Genomic DNA, 19,720 nt, shown 5'->3' with positions numbered 1-19,720 from the left:
GAAGCGTGTGCCAAGAACTTTGGTTTGTTTCAAGGAATCTAGAATTATCTGTACACTACCCAATTCTAAGTGATCTTATCATATTTTCGAAATCAGGAGTTGTTCATTAATTGAATTACAACTGCATACAAAGGAACCAATTAAAGTACACCATCACTTTTATTTTGGTCCACATCTGATTCAAAACCATCGAAAATCTGAAATGCATCCAAAAATCTACATCATCTACATATCTAGGAATCTACAACGTCAATATATATTAATATAAACGTATAATGTAATGGACCGTTAATTAGAAAGGGTTTCTTATGATCTGCATCAGCTTTCAGTCACATCCAGTTAGTATTTATTCATACCTTGAATAAATACTTATATTTGAATGTTATGGTGGCAAGTCAATAATCGTAAAGGTTTGTCGCTAATTTATATCGTCAACGATGGTAGGTCGAAAGCCTGCAAGGCTATCCACAAATCTACATTGACGAAAAGTACTCTATCCACATCCAAGGTGCATGAAAAAATTCTGGAGAGTTATCTACTAATCTAAAAAAGTAAGGACTTACATCTCCATTCAAGTTTGTGAGTCAGAAATATGAAAACTACATCTTCAGTATATACTTACCTCTGCATTGGACATCTGAGTCAAGGATTCATATGTTTATCTATGTTTATCTGCCATTATAAATCGTCAGTAAGTACTTACATCCACAGAGATTGTCGTTGGGTTCGAAATCAGAAAGCTTGTCAACAACTGTACATCCTCAATAAGTGCCTATACCTTTGACACCTGCGTCCAATATTGACAGGTCGACAACAGGAAAACTTATCCAATAATCTGGTTATCTACTAACACAGTGCCAGTAAATACTAACATCTACGTCCAATGTTGGTGGGTCGAAAATCTGAATGGGCTCAGAGGACGTTGGAGTGTATCTGTAGAATTCCTGAGCGGCCTGGTACCACTTGATGGAGTACATGTGGTCATTGTCCTCCTCCCAGACGCAATCCAGCTCACCGCTGCCGCCCACCTTCAGTATCGGTGGAACCTCAATTTTTGTGATGCGTATGGTGTGGACACCTGCGGGAAAGAAAGAAAATAATGATAATAATATGAAATGACAGTAATTCCTTTAAAGGCTAATTTACTGCAGATTTTAGCAAGTTTTATTGCCTCTATCAACCTATCAATACACAAGCACACATACGTATATACTAGCGATGTACCGGATATCCACATCCGCATTTTTTATAGATCCGCATTGACAGTTTCATAACATCCGCATTGACAATTTCTTAACATCCGCATCCGCATTAGCATTGCAAGCAACATCCACATCCGCAATATGAGAGTGCGGATATGAGGATATCACCCCCCTGCTCAGTGTTCAATAGTTCATACTCATGCATTGTAGCTAAAAGTAAATTTTTTTTGTTTTTGCTTTGTGCTAAATTCGGCTTTTTTGTTTTATTATACACAATACACAATTACATATTTCATACAATATATACTTTATAAGTAGCTCTGTTATAGCATATTTGTTTTAAAGCATATTTGTTTAAGTTATTTTGTCATTTACACCAGTTTTAATCATAAAGGCAGGGTATTGCATTTTTTTAGGAAACACTCTCTCTAATGAGAAGAATGGCTTTGGGTTTTGTTACCTTTGTCATGCAATGAGGATGAAATAACCTTGTCCTAAGACAACTAAAACGTTCGTGTATTCGCTGTTACTCTTTGTACGTTCATGTGAAAGTATACACACACACACATACATGAGTATCACTATGTTTCTACTTTCAATTAGTGCATCAAATATTATGTGGAAACATAATTTTGAATTATTTGTCTGAAAATAATCATTAACAATCAAATATATCTATATTATTTAGATTTACCAAGTATCCGCATCCGCATCTGCGAGGGTATGGTCATCAATATCCGCATCTGCATCCACAAATTTAAAAGATGGACATCCATATCCACAGACACATCCACAAATGCAAAAAAATTGATATCTGCATCTGCAAATTCCATTTTCAGACATCCAATACATCTGAAATATACATACATATATATATATATACATATATATATATCGTATATATATATATATGTAAATATATATATATATATATATTTATATATATATATATATATACGTATATATATATATGTATATATATATATATGTATGTATATTTCAGATGTATTGGATGTCTGAAAATGGAATTTGCAGATGCAGATATCAATTTTTTTGTATTTGTGGATGTGTCTGTGAATATGGATGTCCATCTTTTAAATTTGTGGATGCAGTTGCGGATATTGATGACTATACCCTCGCAGATGCGGATGTGGATACTTTGTAAATCTAAATAATATAGATATAATTTGATTGTTTATGATTATCTTCAGACAAATAATTCAAAATTATGTTTCCACATAATATTTGATGCACTAATTGAAAGTAGAAACATAGTGATACTCATGTATATATATATATATATATATATATATATATATATATATATATATATATATATATATTATATATATATTATATATATAATAAATTAGGACCGAATCCTGGTCTGTCAAATGAGAGGCCACGGCGTGACCAATTATATATATATATATATATATATATATATATATATATATATATATATATATATATATATATATATATATATATATATATATATATATATATATATATATATAATATAAATAAAGGAGGACCGAACCCTGGTCTGTCAAAGGAGAGGCCAGGGCGTGACCAATTATATATATACTATATATATATATATATATATATATATATATATATATATATATATATATATATATATATATATATATATATATATATATATATATATATATATATATATATAAATATTAGGACCGAACCCTGGTCTGTCAAAGGAGAGGCCAGGGCGTGACCAATTGACCCGCGTAGTCCATAAAAGAAGTTGGAACCTAAGTATTCTCGTGTCTGAGTTTTTTTTCAAGGCTGGCTCTGCTGACTGTGTATAGGTCACTTGCTAATGCCCTGGCTTCTCATTTGAAAGAATGGGGTTCATTCCAGATTCAGCCAGAAATTTATATCTGTGAAACACATCCTTATGTGATCATTAGTCTTGTATATATATAGTATATATATATATATATATATATATATATATATTAATATATACTATATATATCATATATATATATATATAACATATATATATATATATATATATATATATATATATATATATATATATGTATATATATCCTTAAATCCACGGTAGAAGGGTAAGTGAAATAGGGCCTTGGAATAAGTATTTTCGTAGTATATTTTACATTTTTCAAGTGTGAACTTGAAAATGTAGAATATACTACGAAAGCATTTGTTCCAAGTCCTTATTTCACTTACCTTTCTACCGTGGATTTAAGGATATATGTATATATATATATATATATATATATATATATATATATATATATATATATATGTATGTATATTATATATATATATATATATATATAATATATATTATATATATATATATGTATAATCGAATCATGAAAGTTAGGAACGTGATAAATCCATAAATAAAGTTTTATGCACCGAGGGAAAATATAACTTTATATATATATATATATATATATATATATATATATATATATATATTATATATATACGGATTAGGTTACAAATGTCCTTCAATATCTAATTTGCTCTACCTCAGAATTAACATATTTCCATATATGTTAACCGAAGGGGATTTTTTTAGTCAATCAGAAATTGGTCGGCTCACGGGCGCGAACCATGGACCCAAGAATTCAGGACGCACAGTGAAACGTTTTAAACCACACGTGCGCATCCTCAATTCTTGGTTCCATGGTTCGCGCCCATGAACCGACGAATTTCTTAATGACAAAAAAATTTCCTTTCGGTTAGCATATATAAAAATGTATTAATTCCGAGGTAGAACGAATTATTATTAAAGGACATTTGTAGAATCACTGTATATATATATATATATATATATATATATATATATATAGATATATATATATATCATATATATATATATATATATATTAAATTCCTGACCCACTTCAGGGTCGAAACCAGGCCTCTCAAATGAAAGGCAATGGTGCTTCCAACTGACCCACGCAGGTCAGAAAAGAAGTTGGAACATAAGTATTTCTTTCCTTGAGGTTTTTTTTTTTCCTTAGCAGTCTGTCGCGCAACATACCAGCAAATTTACCCAACCTCTCGCAACCTCACCTGGAAAAACCTCAGGTGCAGAAGTACATAGGCTTCAACAGTTCTTTTATGTCTTTTGAGGATCAGTTGGTAGCGAATTTTACTGTCATTTGAGAGACGTGAGTTCGATTCCGATGTGAGTCAGAAATCTATTTCTGTGAATCACATCCATGTTCATGTGTTGATTATATTGGCAATCAACTCTTCCAATATCTTCGGCTTATTGTGATAAATATTAAATTGTTTCTCCGATAACGTATCTGAGTGTTTATATAGACAAAAATCCCTCGCTCCTTCTGATACAAATCATAAACGCGTCGATTTGCATTTATAATATACTAACACAAGCACACGACAGAGGGGATTGTATCAAACAATCTACTCAGATCAACAGGAACGAACATGACGTGACTTGTTAATGCACTTGAAGAGTGCTGCCAGCGTTCTGCGGAACACCCTGCGTCCTTCCAGACCCCGTTATGCTGTTCATATAAACATTGTTACGTCCTGCGGGAACCATCTGTTTATGTACAGTTAGAGTGCCACCTGAATTACTGGGTAGAATTGTTGCTGTATACCCCGATGACGATGGCGTCATATGCTCAGTCACTGAGCTCTACGAACGAGAAAGTGTTGATTCTCGTGAGAACGATGAACTCGTACAGAGTGACATGAACAGTCTAGTGAACGTGCTGAACAGTCAGACTCTGGTAGAAGTGAGCGAGCGAGACCGAACAGAAGGGCAGCAATAGCCCAAAGACTGAGGATACAGGAATCGGTTAAGAATAGTGATGTGTAGTGTAAAACCCAAAGATAAGACTTTGTGGAGCGTGAGGCGACGCGAGATGTGAAAGGTTAGGAAATGAATGTTATTATTGTTATTGCTTCTTGCTGCCGAGGCGCGGTGCACATGCATGTTTTTGTTATGTGGTGTCATACAAAACCTTTGTACGATGCGAATTAGGTTTTATTTTATTTTATTTTATTTTTTAAAGAGTGATTACTCTTATCTTTAGATTGTGCATCTTGTGTCGTGAGCTGCATTCAACTGTGGCACAACAGTTGAACTAAGGCGGAGACAGACTTGTGCCCCTCCTGTCTAAACTTTCCTATTGCTTTTCCGGGCGCCCAGATTTTTTGGCATGGAGAATCTTGCGAAAAATCTGGATCCGTTTTTTCCCGACAATCCTTCGCAACGCTCAGGATTTGCCAGCAGAAATGGGAAGCAGGCGGTAGTTTGTGGCTCTAATTTATCTGTAAAGATGTCCAAGAAAAATTCTTTTCGTTCAGTTGGACTGCACAGGCAGTGTTGTGAATATCAAAAGGACTATTCTTTTGATGCTTAAAGATATAATTTGGACGAATTGACCAATGTAGAATATTTGAGTTGAATACGAGGTGACAACGAGGTCTGCAGAGGGGCGATCTGCCTCTTTCTCCCAGAGGCAAAACCAAAGGTAGACTTGCGTTATCTCTCAGCCAAGAGCCTATTTTGTTGTGAAAGAGTCCGTGAAGTGTTCAGATCTAATAATTTTGTATTGTTGTCATCCGGTGTTTGGCTCACTTGATTTTCAGTTAAAATGTAGTCTGATGATTCAGAAGTAAGATTCGTAAAAAATTGTAAATTTCTGAGGCCGATGTCGGGAGATTTTTTTTTTTTTTTTTTTTTTTTTTCAAAAATCGTCTTTGTGTGCATTGCTGGGTTCCTCGTGGTCAATTGTTTCAAAGTTGAATCCGTTTGTCAGTTGGCACGAGTCCGCCTTTCAGTGCATGTATTTGTTTAATTTTAATAGTTTAGTTTTATAATAAAAGTGTAAAAACCCACCCTGATCTTGCTGGACCTTCGCTTAAATTTTTTTTTATTTTGCCTTTGGGACAGAACCAGCTCAGTCGGAGTGAAAATTTCCGACAGCTCCAATGGCCAACAATGAAAAAATAAATTGTAAGCCTAGGGTAGTCTTTTATGCCGCATGCACGTCATCAACACAAAAGATGACGGGAATTCAATGGAATTTCAAACTATTGCTTAATCAATTAAATAGTTAAATAGTCCAACAGTGAGCTATTACAATTATTTGTATGTTCACGAAAAAAATGATATAGATATGCGGTTCTGAAAAAACAAAAAAGAAACAAACAATACCATTGCTATCATGACATGTCATAATTGAAATTTCCCGCCTTTCAGCCAAGACACCAGTGGCCGTTCCATTTGCTGAGGAAATATTTTGCTTCTTTATCTCTGTAAGCGTACGATATCAGACACATTGATTTCAGCCAATAGAGAGCCAAGAGCTACGCATATGGCATATCTACCTAAAAACCTACGTTAGTGAGTGGACATGTAAAATGAAACCGTCCGTAGTTCATCACACACTCTGAACCGGTAATTCGAGTATTGAGGCTCTTTTTACTAACATACCTGTAAATGAAACTTTCGAAATCATTTTAAATGAAATTTTTAATACTGATTGTATGTTGTTCCGTGGTTTTACTCGCGACAGTTTTAATAAACTTCATTTGTAACGGAAAAGCAATATATTCAATGCGATGGTGTGACGACGGGCAGCTCCTCTCTATATCTATGGGCACTGGGCAGCCCCTCTCTGTATCTATGGGCACTGGGCAACCTCCTCTCTATATCTATGGGCACTGGGCAGCCCCCTCTCTATATCTATGGGCACTGGGCACCCCCTCTCTATATCTATGGGCACTGGGCAGCCCCCTCTCTATATCTATGGGCACTGGGCAACCCCCGTCTCTATATCTATGGGCACTGGGCATCCTCCTCTCTATATCTATGGGCACTGGGCAGCCCCCTCTCTATATCTATGGGCACTGGGCAGCCCCCTCTCTATATCTATGGGCACTGGGCAGCCCCCTCTCTATATCTATGGGCACTGGGCAGCCACCTCGGCTCTTATGTTTTGCTAATATTTTTATGCGTAATCTTGAGGAGCAGTTGCTGGACGATTGTCCCCTCGCCTACCACCCACTCTTTTATTGTAGGTATGTAAACGACATCTTTATCTTATTTAATGATATAAAGCAGAACATTTTTTACAATATGTTAATAGTGACCACCATTGTTTTAAATTTACAATAGATTTTGAAGAGGACTGTAAACTTCATGCCGAGATATTGTGGTTTCTCGAAATGAAGTTGGTTTCATTAACTCCCATTTTTTTCGTAAGAAATCTTACAGGTCTGGACACCAACTTTTATAGGTGTTGTAATTTATATTTTAAGATTAACGCTCTCTATACCTTATTTCATAAAGCCTTCACTTTATACTCTGGTTGGTCTGAATTCCATTAGGAAATTTCTTAAAAAGTTTTTAGATGAAAAAATCTCACCAAAGACCGGCGTTCCCACTGTAACAAGGATTTCGTTGTATGTAAGTATAACATTTCTGAGCAATAAAGAATCTTTTACACAGTTACAACGGTCGAACAATACTGCCCATGCATAAAACATCAAATTTCTCCCGTTAATCCACTGACTGTTTTTTTGCTAGTATGGTGTTTTTACGTTGCATGGAACCAGTGGTTATTCAGCAACGGGACCAACGGCTTTACGTGACTTCCGAACCACGTCGAGAGTGAACTTCTATCACCAGAAATACACATCTCTGTCCCCTCAGTGGAATTCCCGAGAATCGAACTCGCGGCCACCGAGGTGGCAGGCCAAGACCATACCGATCACGCCACTGAGGTGCTCCCACTGACTGTTGGCTTCTGTTCAAAATGAGGTAACAGGATTTAGGAGCCTCAAAGAAACTCCTCAAAGTGCACATAGATAGATTGTTATAATGGGTGAGTTATCAACGCCTGAATTTTCCAGTGCTTGGGAACACGCTAAACAATGAAAAAATTCGCCGAAGTTTCTTTGGCGCAATCAAGAGTTCTGTACAGCGTATAAACTAGGCCACAAAAAATAGATCCATCTTTCGGTGGTCTCGATATAATGCAGTATGAGCCGCGGCCCATGAAACTCAGCCGGCCTTGGTGACCTTTGCTGTTGCATTACCAGATGCATGATTAGGGCTAACTTTAACTTTAAATAAAATCAAAACTATTGAGGCTAGAGGGCTGCAATTTAGTTTGGTTGATGATTGAAGGGTGAATGATCAACTTACCAATTTGCAGCCATCTAGCCTCAGTATCTTTTAAGATTTGAGGGCGTAGAGAAAAAGTATGGACGGACAAACAAAGCTTTCTTAATAGTTTCCTTTGACAGAACCTGAAAATGTAAGGTTAACGTAAATTATGATCGCTTTAAAATTCTCACTAGAGTGACTTCTCCATATCAGTGAGCTATTTTAGAATCTCTTAAAAAAATACCCTCGTACCAAATTCTTACAGCCGTACTATCGCATTCCCTCTTTATCCGGCGTTATGAATTTCCCTGGAACCTCCCTGTCTTCGTCCTCCATTCCTTAGACAGTATTTTCAAAGTTCCTTAAATCCAATGTTTAAAATTTATTCAGTGCATATACACATAAAGATGAGTGCCATTTCACACCGTGATTTTATTGCATTTTTTAGATTGAAAACGGGATGGACTCCGAAACATCGTAATAAAACCTGAAAATTGCTATCTGACTTCTTACTTGTGACCCTTTGAAATTAAATATATATATATATATATATATATATATATATATATATATATATATATATATATATATATATATGTGTGTGTGTGTGTGTGTGTGTGCATATATATATATATATATATATATATATATATATGTGTGTGTGTGTGTGTGTATAGTATATATATATATATATATATATATATATATATATATATATATATATATAATATATATATATATATTATTTGTGTGCGCGCGTGTGTGCAGGGAATTAGACTGATCCTTGAGTTAAAATTTTTTTTATTGCGGCAAGTTTCGCGGCTGTAACACTTCATCATCTGGCTATAAAATGGATATAAAAAAATAATTAACATAGAATGAAATAATGAAATCAGAATTAAATATTAAAATAGAAAAAAGTCTTTTTATCTGTGAAAATGAAGGTCAAAAGAGGAAGGCATTTTACCGAATTTTATGTCTCTTATCTTCAACTTTAATTTTCACTCATATATTAAACGGACTTGTTCAATTTGAACTTCTATTATTTAGTTCGGGTTCCTTTATTTCATTTGTATGTTAGCACGTTTATTATAGAAACTATTTTTTTTTTTTAGATAGCTTAAGATTGCATATACTAGAGCCTTGAAACTGCTAGTAATTCCTCTGTTGCATTTTAGTTTTTATATGTATGTATATATGTACACTTTAGAAACAGGCATTATCACCGGAAAATGCATGCTAAAATAATTTCTTTTTTTTTGGAAGTTGAACCGCTGACCACTGAATTTGTGGGTCAGTGCTTAGTCTACTCAGCTGCAGAGCCCATTAAAGGGGAGGAACCAGATATCCAGCTGCATATGCATGAAATCATAGGCGTATTATTGCCCTGTGTTTATGGTGTCACCCCTCCCCATCCCACCCAACCACCGACGATTGGAAGCATTTAACCCTCCTTTTTATAATACGAATTCCGGAATAGAGATCAGATGCAAGTCAGAATTAGCATGAGAGAAAGAGAAAGAGAAGAAAAGGCGAAGGAAAATAAATTATTCCAAAAGATATGTCTGCTATTAAGAGACAATTTTGTTACCTTTCAGCAGGTTGAAAGAGTTGTATAGCATATTGAGATGCCCTGTAGACTCTTAAAAGTCAGTTCTCCATCATATTAAGGTCATCAAGATAATTATCCTATGAAACATCGTGTGGCATGACATATCTATAACGCTTGTAATTATTTGTATTTTGGAAATAGGTGCGTGCGTGTAATTGCATAAATCGCCTGAACCTCGAGTGAGCCACGGGAATGATTGACAGACCGTACTAAATTTAGAATTTTGTTCCCCGTTCGAATTGACATCGCATTTCATCCTTTCTCCTGTCACGGAAGCTTCCGAAGGATCCACACAGGTCATTTCGAAATGGTTTCGCCTTATCAAGATTCTTTCTTCTGTGTAGGTGAAGATAACTGACATGCTGTGACGCTTTGTAGTAATATTGGTTGAATATATATATATATATATATATATATATATATATATATATATGTATATATAGTACATAGTATAAATGTAAATATATAATATAAATAGTTTTCATTTTCTTGAATATTGGATAGATTCATGATTCAAATGTTCATTATAGCTATAATCTCCCCCCACACACAAATATTTATTACTATAGATGCATATAAGTTTTATATATATATATATATATATATATATATATATATATATATATATATATAGATATTTATCATATAAATATATATATATATACACACACGTATATATGATATATATGATATATATATATATATCATATATATATATATATATAAATATATATATATCCTATTTATATTGTTTTCCCTGATATAGTTACCATGAATGTCCAATGCCAAAGTGGCCTAAATAGCCCTATACCTCTATGTGTGTTTTGCATTTAAAAATGAATGCGAAAAGGAAGACATCAAGTAGCGTTATCTTATTTTCTGTATTTATTGACTGCAATTTAGCGGCAGCAACGCTTAACATTTCCAGAATGTCATATGGAAGAGAGCGTTTAAAATTTTGACCTTTTTTTGCCTTTTATTCGTTCAGCTTTTGAAAGTGGGCCGATGGAATATTAAATCCATTGGAAAGTCGGCTTTAGATGCGGAATTAAAGAGTAATCTTATTACAACCTGAACATGATGTTTTTAATGGGAGTTGTCGATCATAATACTAATCCTAGTAGTGGTAACATCATAAGGGTAGATTTTAGACACATTAATAATAACGATAATAGCACGTACAAATTTTATCACAGGGATCTATAGCGATTTCTTTATTTCTTGGCAAGTGGGTATTGTTAGGTTTCTTGTGAAATCTAATGATATCCTACGTTCCATGTGGTCTGCAGAATTCGCCTCGGTTCAAATAACTATCAGATAAACCTAAAGAAAATAGTACCCGTACCTTTTGCCTGTGATGTTCATCTTTTTACGTTTAAGAAAGAAAATGGACAGACCAACGCCAACTAACTGGATTTCATCCAGGAGAGAGAGGCTACCTAGGTAGGGGTGAACTTGGAAATTATTAAACGAGAAAATAAATGTTAATCTCAAATCCACAACTACCAACGAAAATGGTCACCTCATTCACTGATAGATCCGGGAATGATGAAGAGGAAATTCATTAATCTAAATTGAATCTGCGTACAGTAAAGGAGAGGAAATACCGGTATTGATGAACAACTGAGAAGGTTCTTTTATTTGGATTCAAAATGTAAATGAGGATAAAAATAAGTATTACGAAAAATTGACATTTTCCAGAGGACCGGACGAAAATTCATATATCGCCAGCGCTACAAACTCGTACCAGTTTGGTAAATACTCATAAAAAATAGGTTGCATTTTATTCCAAAATTGTGAGAACTACTTTGTTCAGATAAGATGTGTACAGAAGCACCACGCTGTATCCTGTGTGGAGAGTAGCACCTTAAGAAGTAAGATGCATTTGTGTGTTGTATATAAGACACAGTAAGCAACGTCTAGCGCGTGGTGCAGGTCGCCATGGCGACAGCGTTTAGGCGTTGTTAGTAAGGATTTCTCGGTCTGTACATTATTGGATGTCATAGTATGATGATAATGGAGTTAATTAACCTTGGATGGAAACCAGCGATCAGTTTCTCCCTTTAAAAATAAAGCTAATAACTGTATTCACTTATTTTTCCCACCGCCAGCAAAGTTGGAAAGAGGTTATTTTTTTTACTATTGTGTGTGTGTGTGTGTGTGTGCGCGTGCGCATTATCAAGGTAACTAAAGGCTGGTGGACAGAATTATGTGATAAACTGTTTAGAGATCTCATCTCAGAGTTGATTTCATCTAAAGGTTCTTCATCTTGATCTTGAGAAAGATATGACATACTATATACGAATCTTCATCCATTTCTGTCATGACAAACACCACACACAGAACGTCGCATATTTGAGTACCCTGAGCGGAGGTGGTGTCCTTTACTGAGCGTTCTTCTTTCACGATCCATTAATGGCTGTGGCTTTTGGTGCTGGTTTACTCTGTACGAGTATTTTCAGATTCCTAATGACAATAATTTTCATGGAATTACACAGTTGGTTGGGTTGGCTGGTTGAAACTAAGCCGGCCTTATACCAGCATGGCCCCTTACCAGATGTGGTAAGGCGTTAAACAGAATAAGAAGCCTAGTGTGAAACTCTTGATTCGATCCTAACAGCCAAAACATTATTTCACAGAATTAAGATCTTGAGTTGGACCAACTGGTGAACAGTTTGGACATGAATTTTAGTTTTTGGCTTAGAAATTTGTTCTAGATATTGCTTTCAAATTATACCTTACCTCGGTTAGTCGGTTTTGGAATGTTGAAATGATGTCTCGAAGTAATAAGATTCGTTCCCTTGAAATGAGTCTCCTCGGGCATTTTGAAATTCATCAGTGAGCAATCTCTCAAATTCTGATGCTCGAAATAATCGTGTTTTGATCTATTATTCGCCCATTTTTGGCGGAAGTAAGGTCAAAAGTCCTTTAAAGATTTTAAGAACCTGGATGGTTAGCAAGCCTTTTGTTGCGATCTTGTTTACTCTGATTAGTATAATTTTCAGGGTAAGCACAAAGGGAGAATTAGAAATATATAGCGCTACTTTACTTGCTTTGCTTCTCACGGTCATCAGAATAACAAAAGATATACAAATGTGATTACAGTAAGGAATCGTTGATAGAGCGTGCAAACATTTTCCACTGAACTCCTCCCTCTGAGCGAACAAAAAAGCAAAGAGAGCAAGGATTTTCATTTACGTAGTAGATGGAACTAAACATTTCCGTGACTTTCAAATCTCTATTTCCGAATTCTGCTTGCGCCTTCCACTTTATTGAAGATTGCTAGTATTTAACAGTAAAGACTCTTTACAAAGGCTTAATAGCTATGAATTTGAATTGTTTGTATGATCACATGGTCCGTTTATGGCTTCATGCTCCTTTGTTTAAATTTCCTTCATAATCACTCTTGAGACACGAGTAATTAAACGACTTCGACGAAAGTCTTAGCTGGAGTTGATTTTTTTTTTTTATCATGATTCTGAGAGGATTGGTAATGTTGCAAGAAATGTGAAGAAGAAGAAGAAGAAGAAGAAGAAGAAACCAGAACATATAGAAGCAGAATGGAGAGAAGGAAAGCCGTTTGATAACTATTACTTGGCGAAGACAAAGCTTTCCCACTTCACATTTCTGACTATCAAACAGTTCTACAGTTGACATAAATTAGCAGTATTTGCAAAAAACAATGAATTATGAAAAGTAATAGAAAATCAGGCTGGAAAGACCTGATTTGACCGTGAAATTTTCGTGCTTCTTTCAATGGTAAAAAGATATTGTTTCGGATGGGAAAGATTTTTTTTCCCCGTCGCGCTGTTATTTTGTTTACAGCGCTACACAATTCTGTATGTGAATTACTGCCAAGAGCCTTAAGTATAACCACAATTTAGATATGGTGACAGTAATTGGGACTGGGTGAATCAAACTACGCATTGTGTCCTGTGTATTGCTTCCAATATTTCATATTTTATTGGTGTCAGCAGGGTGATTCGAAACTGTGAGATTCCCGTTGTATTGGATGATTATTTTTTCTCTATCTATCTGTCTATCTGTCTATTTATCTATCTGGTTTGTACTCCATGTCTTACGCTTATTTTCTCTATACTTTTAATTTGGGTCACATATTGTTCTTTTACGCGAATCTTACGACTATCTTATTAAATCCTTTTTATACATCGTATCCTATTGTGTTCGCATTGAAACTATGCGACCATTGACATCGCTGTATACCCATAATATTTTGCCTTCATGACACACAGTAAAATTTCAGATGTTACACTTAACTAATTTCTTGGTATTTGAATTTACACCTTTTTCATTGATTCCTTTGAGCGCGATTCTTGTTTCCTTATTATCAAATTTCATACTTGTAGCATATCTGTTTTTGCATAATTTTCTTTACGTAAAAATGTAATCTCCCCTACGGGGGGTTAGTGTCGTCATTGCACCTCACCCTGTGCACTGTAGGCATTACTCATTTGTCTTTGCAGCGTCCCTTCGGCCATTATCTGCAACCCTTTTCATTCCAATTACTGTATGTCCATTCAGATTCTTTCTTCCATCTTACTTTCCACCCTCTTCTAACGATTGTTTCATAGTGCAACTGCGAGGTTTTCATTCTGTTACACCTTTTAAACCTCATGCTCTCAAGTTCCCTTTCAGCGCTGAATGACCTCATAGGTCCCACCGCTTGGCCTTCGGCCTAAATATCTATTCTACCGATTCTATAAAAAAAATGTAATCTGAATGCCATACCCACTAAAAGATTTGACATGGTGAAAGTTATCAAAAGATGATGTTAGGTTATTTGGTTTTTGGATATACGTAAGTACTGAATCATGAGTTCCATATGGGAAAACAGCGCCATAATTTATCTAGATATATGTTTTCGTAGAACGGAAAAGCTGTGAGCCCTATTGTTCCTTTCCTTGTTTTATACTATTTATCTGAAACACCGAACGCGACCATACCCTCATTCAGATTTCCATGGTTGTCTCCTCCTGCTTGAGTTATGGACATTGATGAAAAGCGTGATCTCACAGTACGGAAGATCTACAATAAAACTACATAAACCTACACACTAGAGATCACTTCTATTCCCTACCTTACCTCACTGTATTGGCATAACAAAAACAATCCATATCTGACCTTGTCGTCTCTCCCCCCTCCCCACTTTTCTTTTTCTTTTCACAAGTGTAACATTATATTGACAAAAGTTCGTTATCCTCTTCGCTGAGCCAAACACGAGTAAAAATAACCTTAAAAATTGTTGTTGTGAAGCACATCTATCTAAAGATGACATGTCAAGGTTGTCTTATATCATTTAGGGCTGTGGAAATGATTTCTAGTATTATTTGTGATAAGAAACGTGTGTTACTTTTCAGCTTAATTTTTTGTCTACCTTTTTATCAGCTGAGATTATTCCGCTTTCGTGTGAGAGAGAGAGAAATATATGACTATTTCGAGAATGGTTTCTCGCCGTTAGGGAAAATGACATCACGAAGGCCTTCCTGTTGATGGTGTGTATTTGGACGGAGTACTGAACACTTGACTGGCAACTATGTGCTTACCTCTCTGATTAGCTCAACAGAGGCATTCTGGACTCCTAGTAAAGCACACCTTTATCTTTCCTTCTCCCCCAGTTAGTGGATCAAACGCTGGTGATTCAGTTTATAAGCTGAACGTGCTATCACTTATTCTACGAATCCACAGAGAGAGAGAGAGAGAGAGAGAGAGAGAGAGAGAGAGAGAGAACCAAGGGCTTTTGAAAAAAAGAAAAACAATGAGATGACTATGGACACGGCAGATAACCATATTCTAACTTTTAGTAAACGAAGACAAGTTCCCCAATCTATCTGTATATCTATCTTATACATTCTGGAGCTAGACAATATCTCTCTCTCTCTCTCTCTCTCTCTCTCTCTCTCTCTCTCTCTCTCTCTCTCTCTCTTATCAAGGAACTGTATGAACTCTCCGAAAGACTTCTCAGGTCATTTATCTCATCCATACGTCCTTCCATCAGCTCCATCCCGCGTCAAGAAGCATCAGTTTAGTGGGTGGTAACCTCCGCCCTGAGGGGTGGGTAGGGGGGACCCGGGAAGCCCTGTGTCAGCATCGTCGTAACCACAACTTAATTTAGAAAATTTATGAGTGACAAGGCTGGTCGGATGTCCCAATATACATACAAGGAACACATCATCTGTTCTTTTAAGACGTGAGTCGTGTAATAAGGAAGTCGCCGGCATCTCGTCTCGCAGCCGTTGCGATGTGGCAAGGAGAGAGAGAGAGAGAGAGAGAGAGAGAGAGAGAGAGAGAAACAACAGCTTCTGGAATGTGAAGAGAGAGAGAGGGAGAGAGAGAGAGAGACCTTACCTTACCTTACAGACCTTACAGTTCGTTCGGGTTGCCCCAGGTCCCTCAGTGTGAGGCACCTCTAATGTCTACCAGAGAGTTGCTAGTACATCTTCCGGTATATTTTGCATCTTCCAATCTTGGATGGTCTGGGATGCAGTTTAGATATTTGTCGAGCTTATTCTTAAACACATCTACGCTCACTCCTGATATATTCCTCAGATGAGCTGGCAACGCATTGAATAGACGCTGCATTATCGATGCTGGTGCGTAGTGGATTAATGTCCTGTGTGCTTTCCTTATTTTTCCTGGTATAGTTTTGGGCACTATTAATCTACCTCTGCTTGCTCTTTCTGATATTTTTAGTTCCATGATATTTTCTGTTATTCCTTCTATCTGTTTCCATGCCTGAATTATCATGTAGCGTTCTCTTCTCCTTTCTAGACTATATAATTTAAGGATTGTAGTCTTTCCCAGTAGTCTAGGTCCTTAACTTCTTCTATTCTAGCTGTAAAGGACCTTTGTACACTCTCTATTTGTGCAATATCCTTTTGATAGTGTGGGTACCATATCATATTGCAGTATTCAAGTGGACTACGAACATATGATTTATAAAGCATAATCATGTGTTCAGCTTTTCTTGTTTTGAAGTGCCGTAACAACATTCCCATTTTTGCTTTACATTTTGCCAACAGAATTGCTATTTGATCATTGCATAACATGTTCCTATTCATCATCACACCAAGGTCTTTAACTGCTTCCTTATTTGTGATTGTCTCATTATTAGGTCCCCTATATGCATATAGCTTTCCTTCTCTGTCTCCATAATTTATTGATTCAAATTTATCAGAGTTAAATACCATCCTATTTACCTCTGCCCAATCATATACTTTGTTAAGGTCTCTTTGTAGAGCGTTCCTATCTTCATCACAAGTAATTTCTCTACTTATTCTTGTGTCATCAGCGAAACTACTCACTACCGAATCCTTAACATTACTGTCTATGTCTTCAATCATAATAACAAACAATATTGCAGCTAGCACCGTACCTTGTGGCACACCGGATATTACCTTGGTTTCATCCGATTTCTCATCGTTTGCAATAACTATCTGTTTTCTGTTGTGTAAAAATTCTTTTAACCATCTTCCTACTTTATCTACGATATTGTGTTTTCTAATTTTCTTTGCTAATATATTATGGTCTACTTTGTCAAAAGCTTTTGCAAAGTCTAAATAAACCACATCTGTTTTTTCATTTCCGCTTTTCATATTTTTGAATATGTTCTCACGGTGGACTAACAGTTGGGTTTGTGTACTTTTTCCGGGTACGAAACCGTGTTGTCCTATATTAAACAAATTATTTTTTATTAAATGTTTCATAATATTTTTCTTCATTACCCTTTCATACACTTTCATAATATGTGATGTTAGACTCACAGGCCTATAATTACTTGCCTCTAGTCTTGATCCACTTTTGAAAGTAGAGGTGATATATGCTAATTTGTGCTCATCATAAATCTTGCCTGTATCTACACTTTGTCTTAATAATATTGCAAGTGGCTTTGCGATAGAATGAACTACTTTCTTTAACAAAATAGCAGGGACTCCATCCGGCCCTGCAGCAGCTCCATTTTTAATTTCATTAATTGCCTGCACAATATCAGCTTCATTAATTTCTATGTCAGCTAAATATTCACTATTTTCTTCCCTTACTTCTATATCATTATCTTCATTATCTATTCTAGGGGTGAATTCTCTCTTATATCGTTCTGCCAGTATGTTGCAAATTTCCTTTTTTTCATTCGTTAATCTCCCTTCAATTCTCAGAGGGCCTATTTCTATTCTTCTTTTATTCATCTTCTTCGCATATGAGTATAATAGTTTGGGGTTTTGCTTGATATTTAATAGGGTTTTTTCTTCCAAGTCCCGTTTTTCATTTTCTTTTGATTGTATAATCTTTTGTTCTGCATTTTCTATCTTACTTTTTAGTTCTATAAAACTTTCCATGCATTTTTTTTCTTTTGCAAGACCTTTTTTCCACTTTCTGATTTTCTGGAACAAGATCCTTCTGTCTCTTGGTATGCATGAATGATGTTTACTTTTCTTCTTCGGTATATATTTTTCCACTATTTTCTCCATATTTTATATAATATCTCCGTATTTACCCTTGTCATCACTTACGAAAATGTTATCCCAATCTTTGTTTAATTCTTCATTAATTTCTGACCATTTTATATTTTTACTGTAGAAGTTGTATTTTCCATATCCTTCCCACTTTTTCATTTCTTGCTTATCTCTATTTTCACTTGCTTTGGAATGAACTAACTGTTAATTCTATGACATTATGGTCTGAAATACTCGCATTATAAACTATTATTTCTTTAACATAATTCATCTCGTTCACAAATACTAGGTCTAAAGTATTTTCCTTTCTTGTTGGCAGGTGATTTATTTGTTGAATGTTGTATTCTAGTAGCATATCTAATAGCTTTTCAAATTGCCTCTTATCTTCTGCACTAATATTACTCTCTTTTTTATATGTATAAGTACAACCACAATCTCCTATTCGTTCTTTCCATTCTACGAAAGGAAAGTTGAAGTCACCAGATAGGAGATAGTCCAGTCCTTGTGATTTCTACATATATCATCCAATTTTTCAATTATTAAGTCAAACTCTTTAGTATTAGGAGGTCTATATATTACTATGTTCATCAATTTTTCAGATTCAAATTCTACCGCTATTAGTTCACATTCTGAGTTACTATATTTCTCATATATTTTTCCTTGTTTTTTGTCTTTCCCATATATTGCGGTTCCCCCTTGATTCCTATTTTTTCTATCTGATCTATAAGTTTGGAACCCTTTTATTTGATCATCATTCCCAGTCTCTTGGGAATACCAGGTTTCACTTATATTCATTATATCTATTTTCTTTTCATTTTGGGGTTAGTTCTTCTAAGTACTCTATTTTTCTTTTTGAGTTACTCGTAACTAAACCCTGCGCATTCATCACTATGATGGTTTGCGTGTTTTCTCCTTCATTTAATACTGGTAGTAATAAGGATTTTCCCATGTCTCTTCCTGTTCTGGTATGTTGTTCTTTTTTTCATTTCCAGAAATTCTGACATTAAAAAATCCAACTTTTCCATAATATTTTGATCTTCCTTCATCATAATTATTCATTTTGTGTCTGAATCTGCAATTTTCTCCGTTTCTGCAATATCCTCTTGCATAATAAATACAGTTATTATCTCTTGAGTAGAATTTCGGAGCTGATGCTTTGAAATTTTTTGCTGACACCTCTGCATATCTCATTGGGGTGGTTTGCTTTTCTCTTTTACCTGATATTCTTGATTTCTCTCTTTATTTGTTTCTTTCTTATTTTGGATTTTATTACTTG

General features: G+C 35.3%; 1 protein-coding gene across 1 annotated transcript in view; it reads right to left on the bottom strand.

Annotated features, from left to right (window-relative positions):
* Positions 1-19,720, bottom strand: part of LOC135226444 (uncharacterized) — a 336,218-nt gene that overhangs the window by 44,474 nt on the left and 272,024 nt on the right. The window contains exon 2 of the mRNA XM_064266013.1: positions 873-1,078. Coding sequence (XP_064122083.1) covers positions 873-1,078 — 206 coding nt within the window. The remainder of the gene's footprint in view (positions 1-872; positions 1,079-19,720) is intronic.

This window comes from Macrobrachium nipponense, chromosome 14 (genome assembly GCF_015104395.2).
Source record: "Macrobrachium nipponense isolate FS-2020 chromosome 14, ASM1510439v2, whole genome shotgun sequence".
Taxonomy (NCBI): Eukaryota; Metazoa; Arthropoda; class Malacostraca; order Decapoda; family Palaemonidae; genus Macrobrachium; species Macrobrachium nipponense.
Note: the sequence above shows the minus strand (reverse complement) of the source record. Positions and strands in the feature narration are given on the sequence as shown.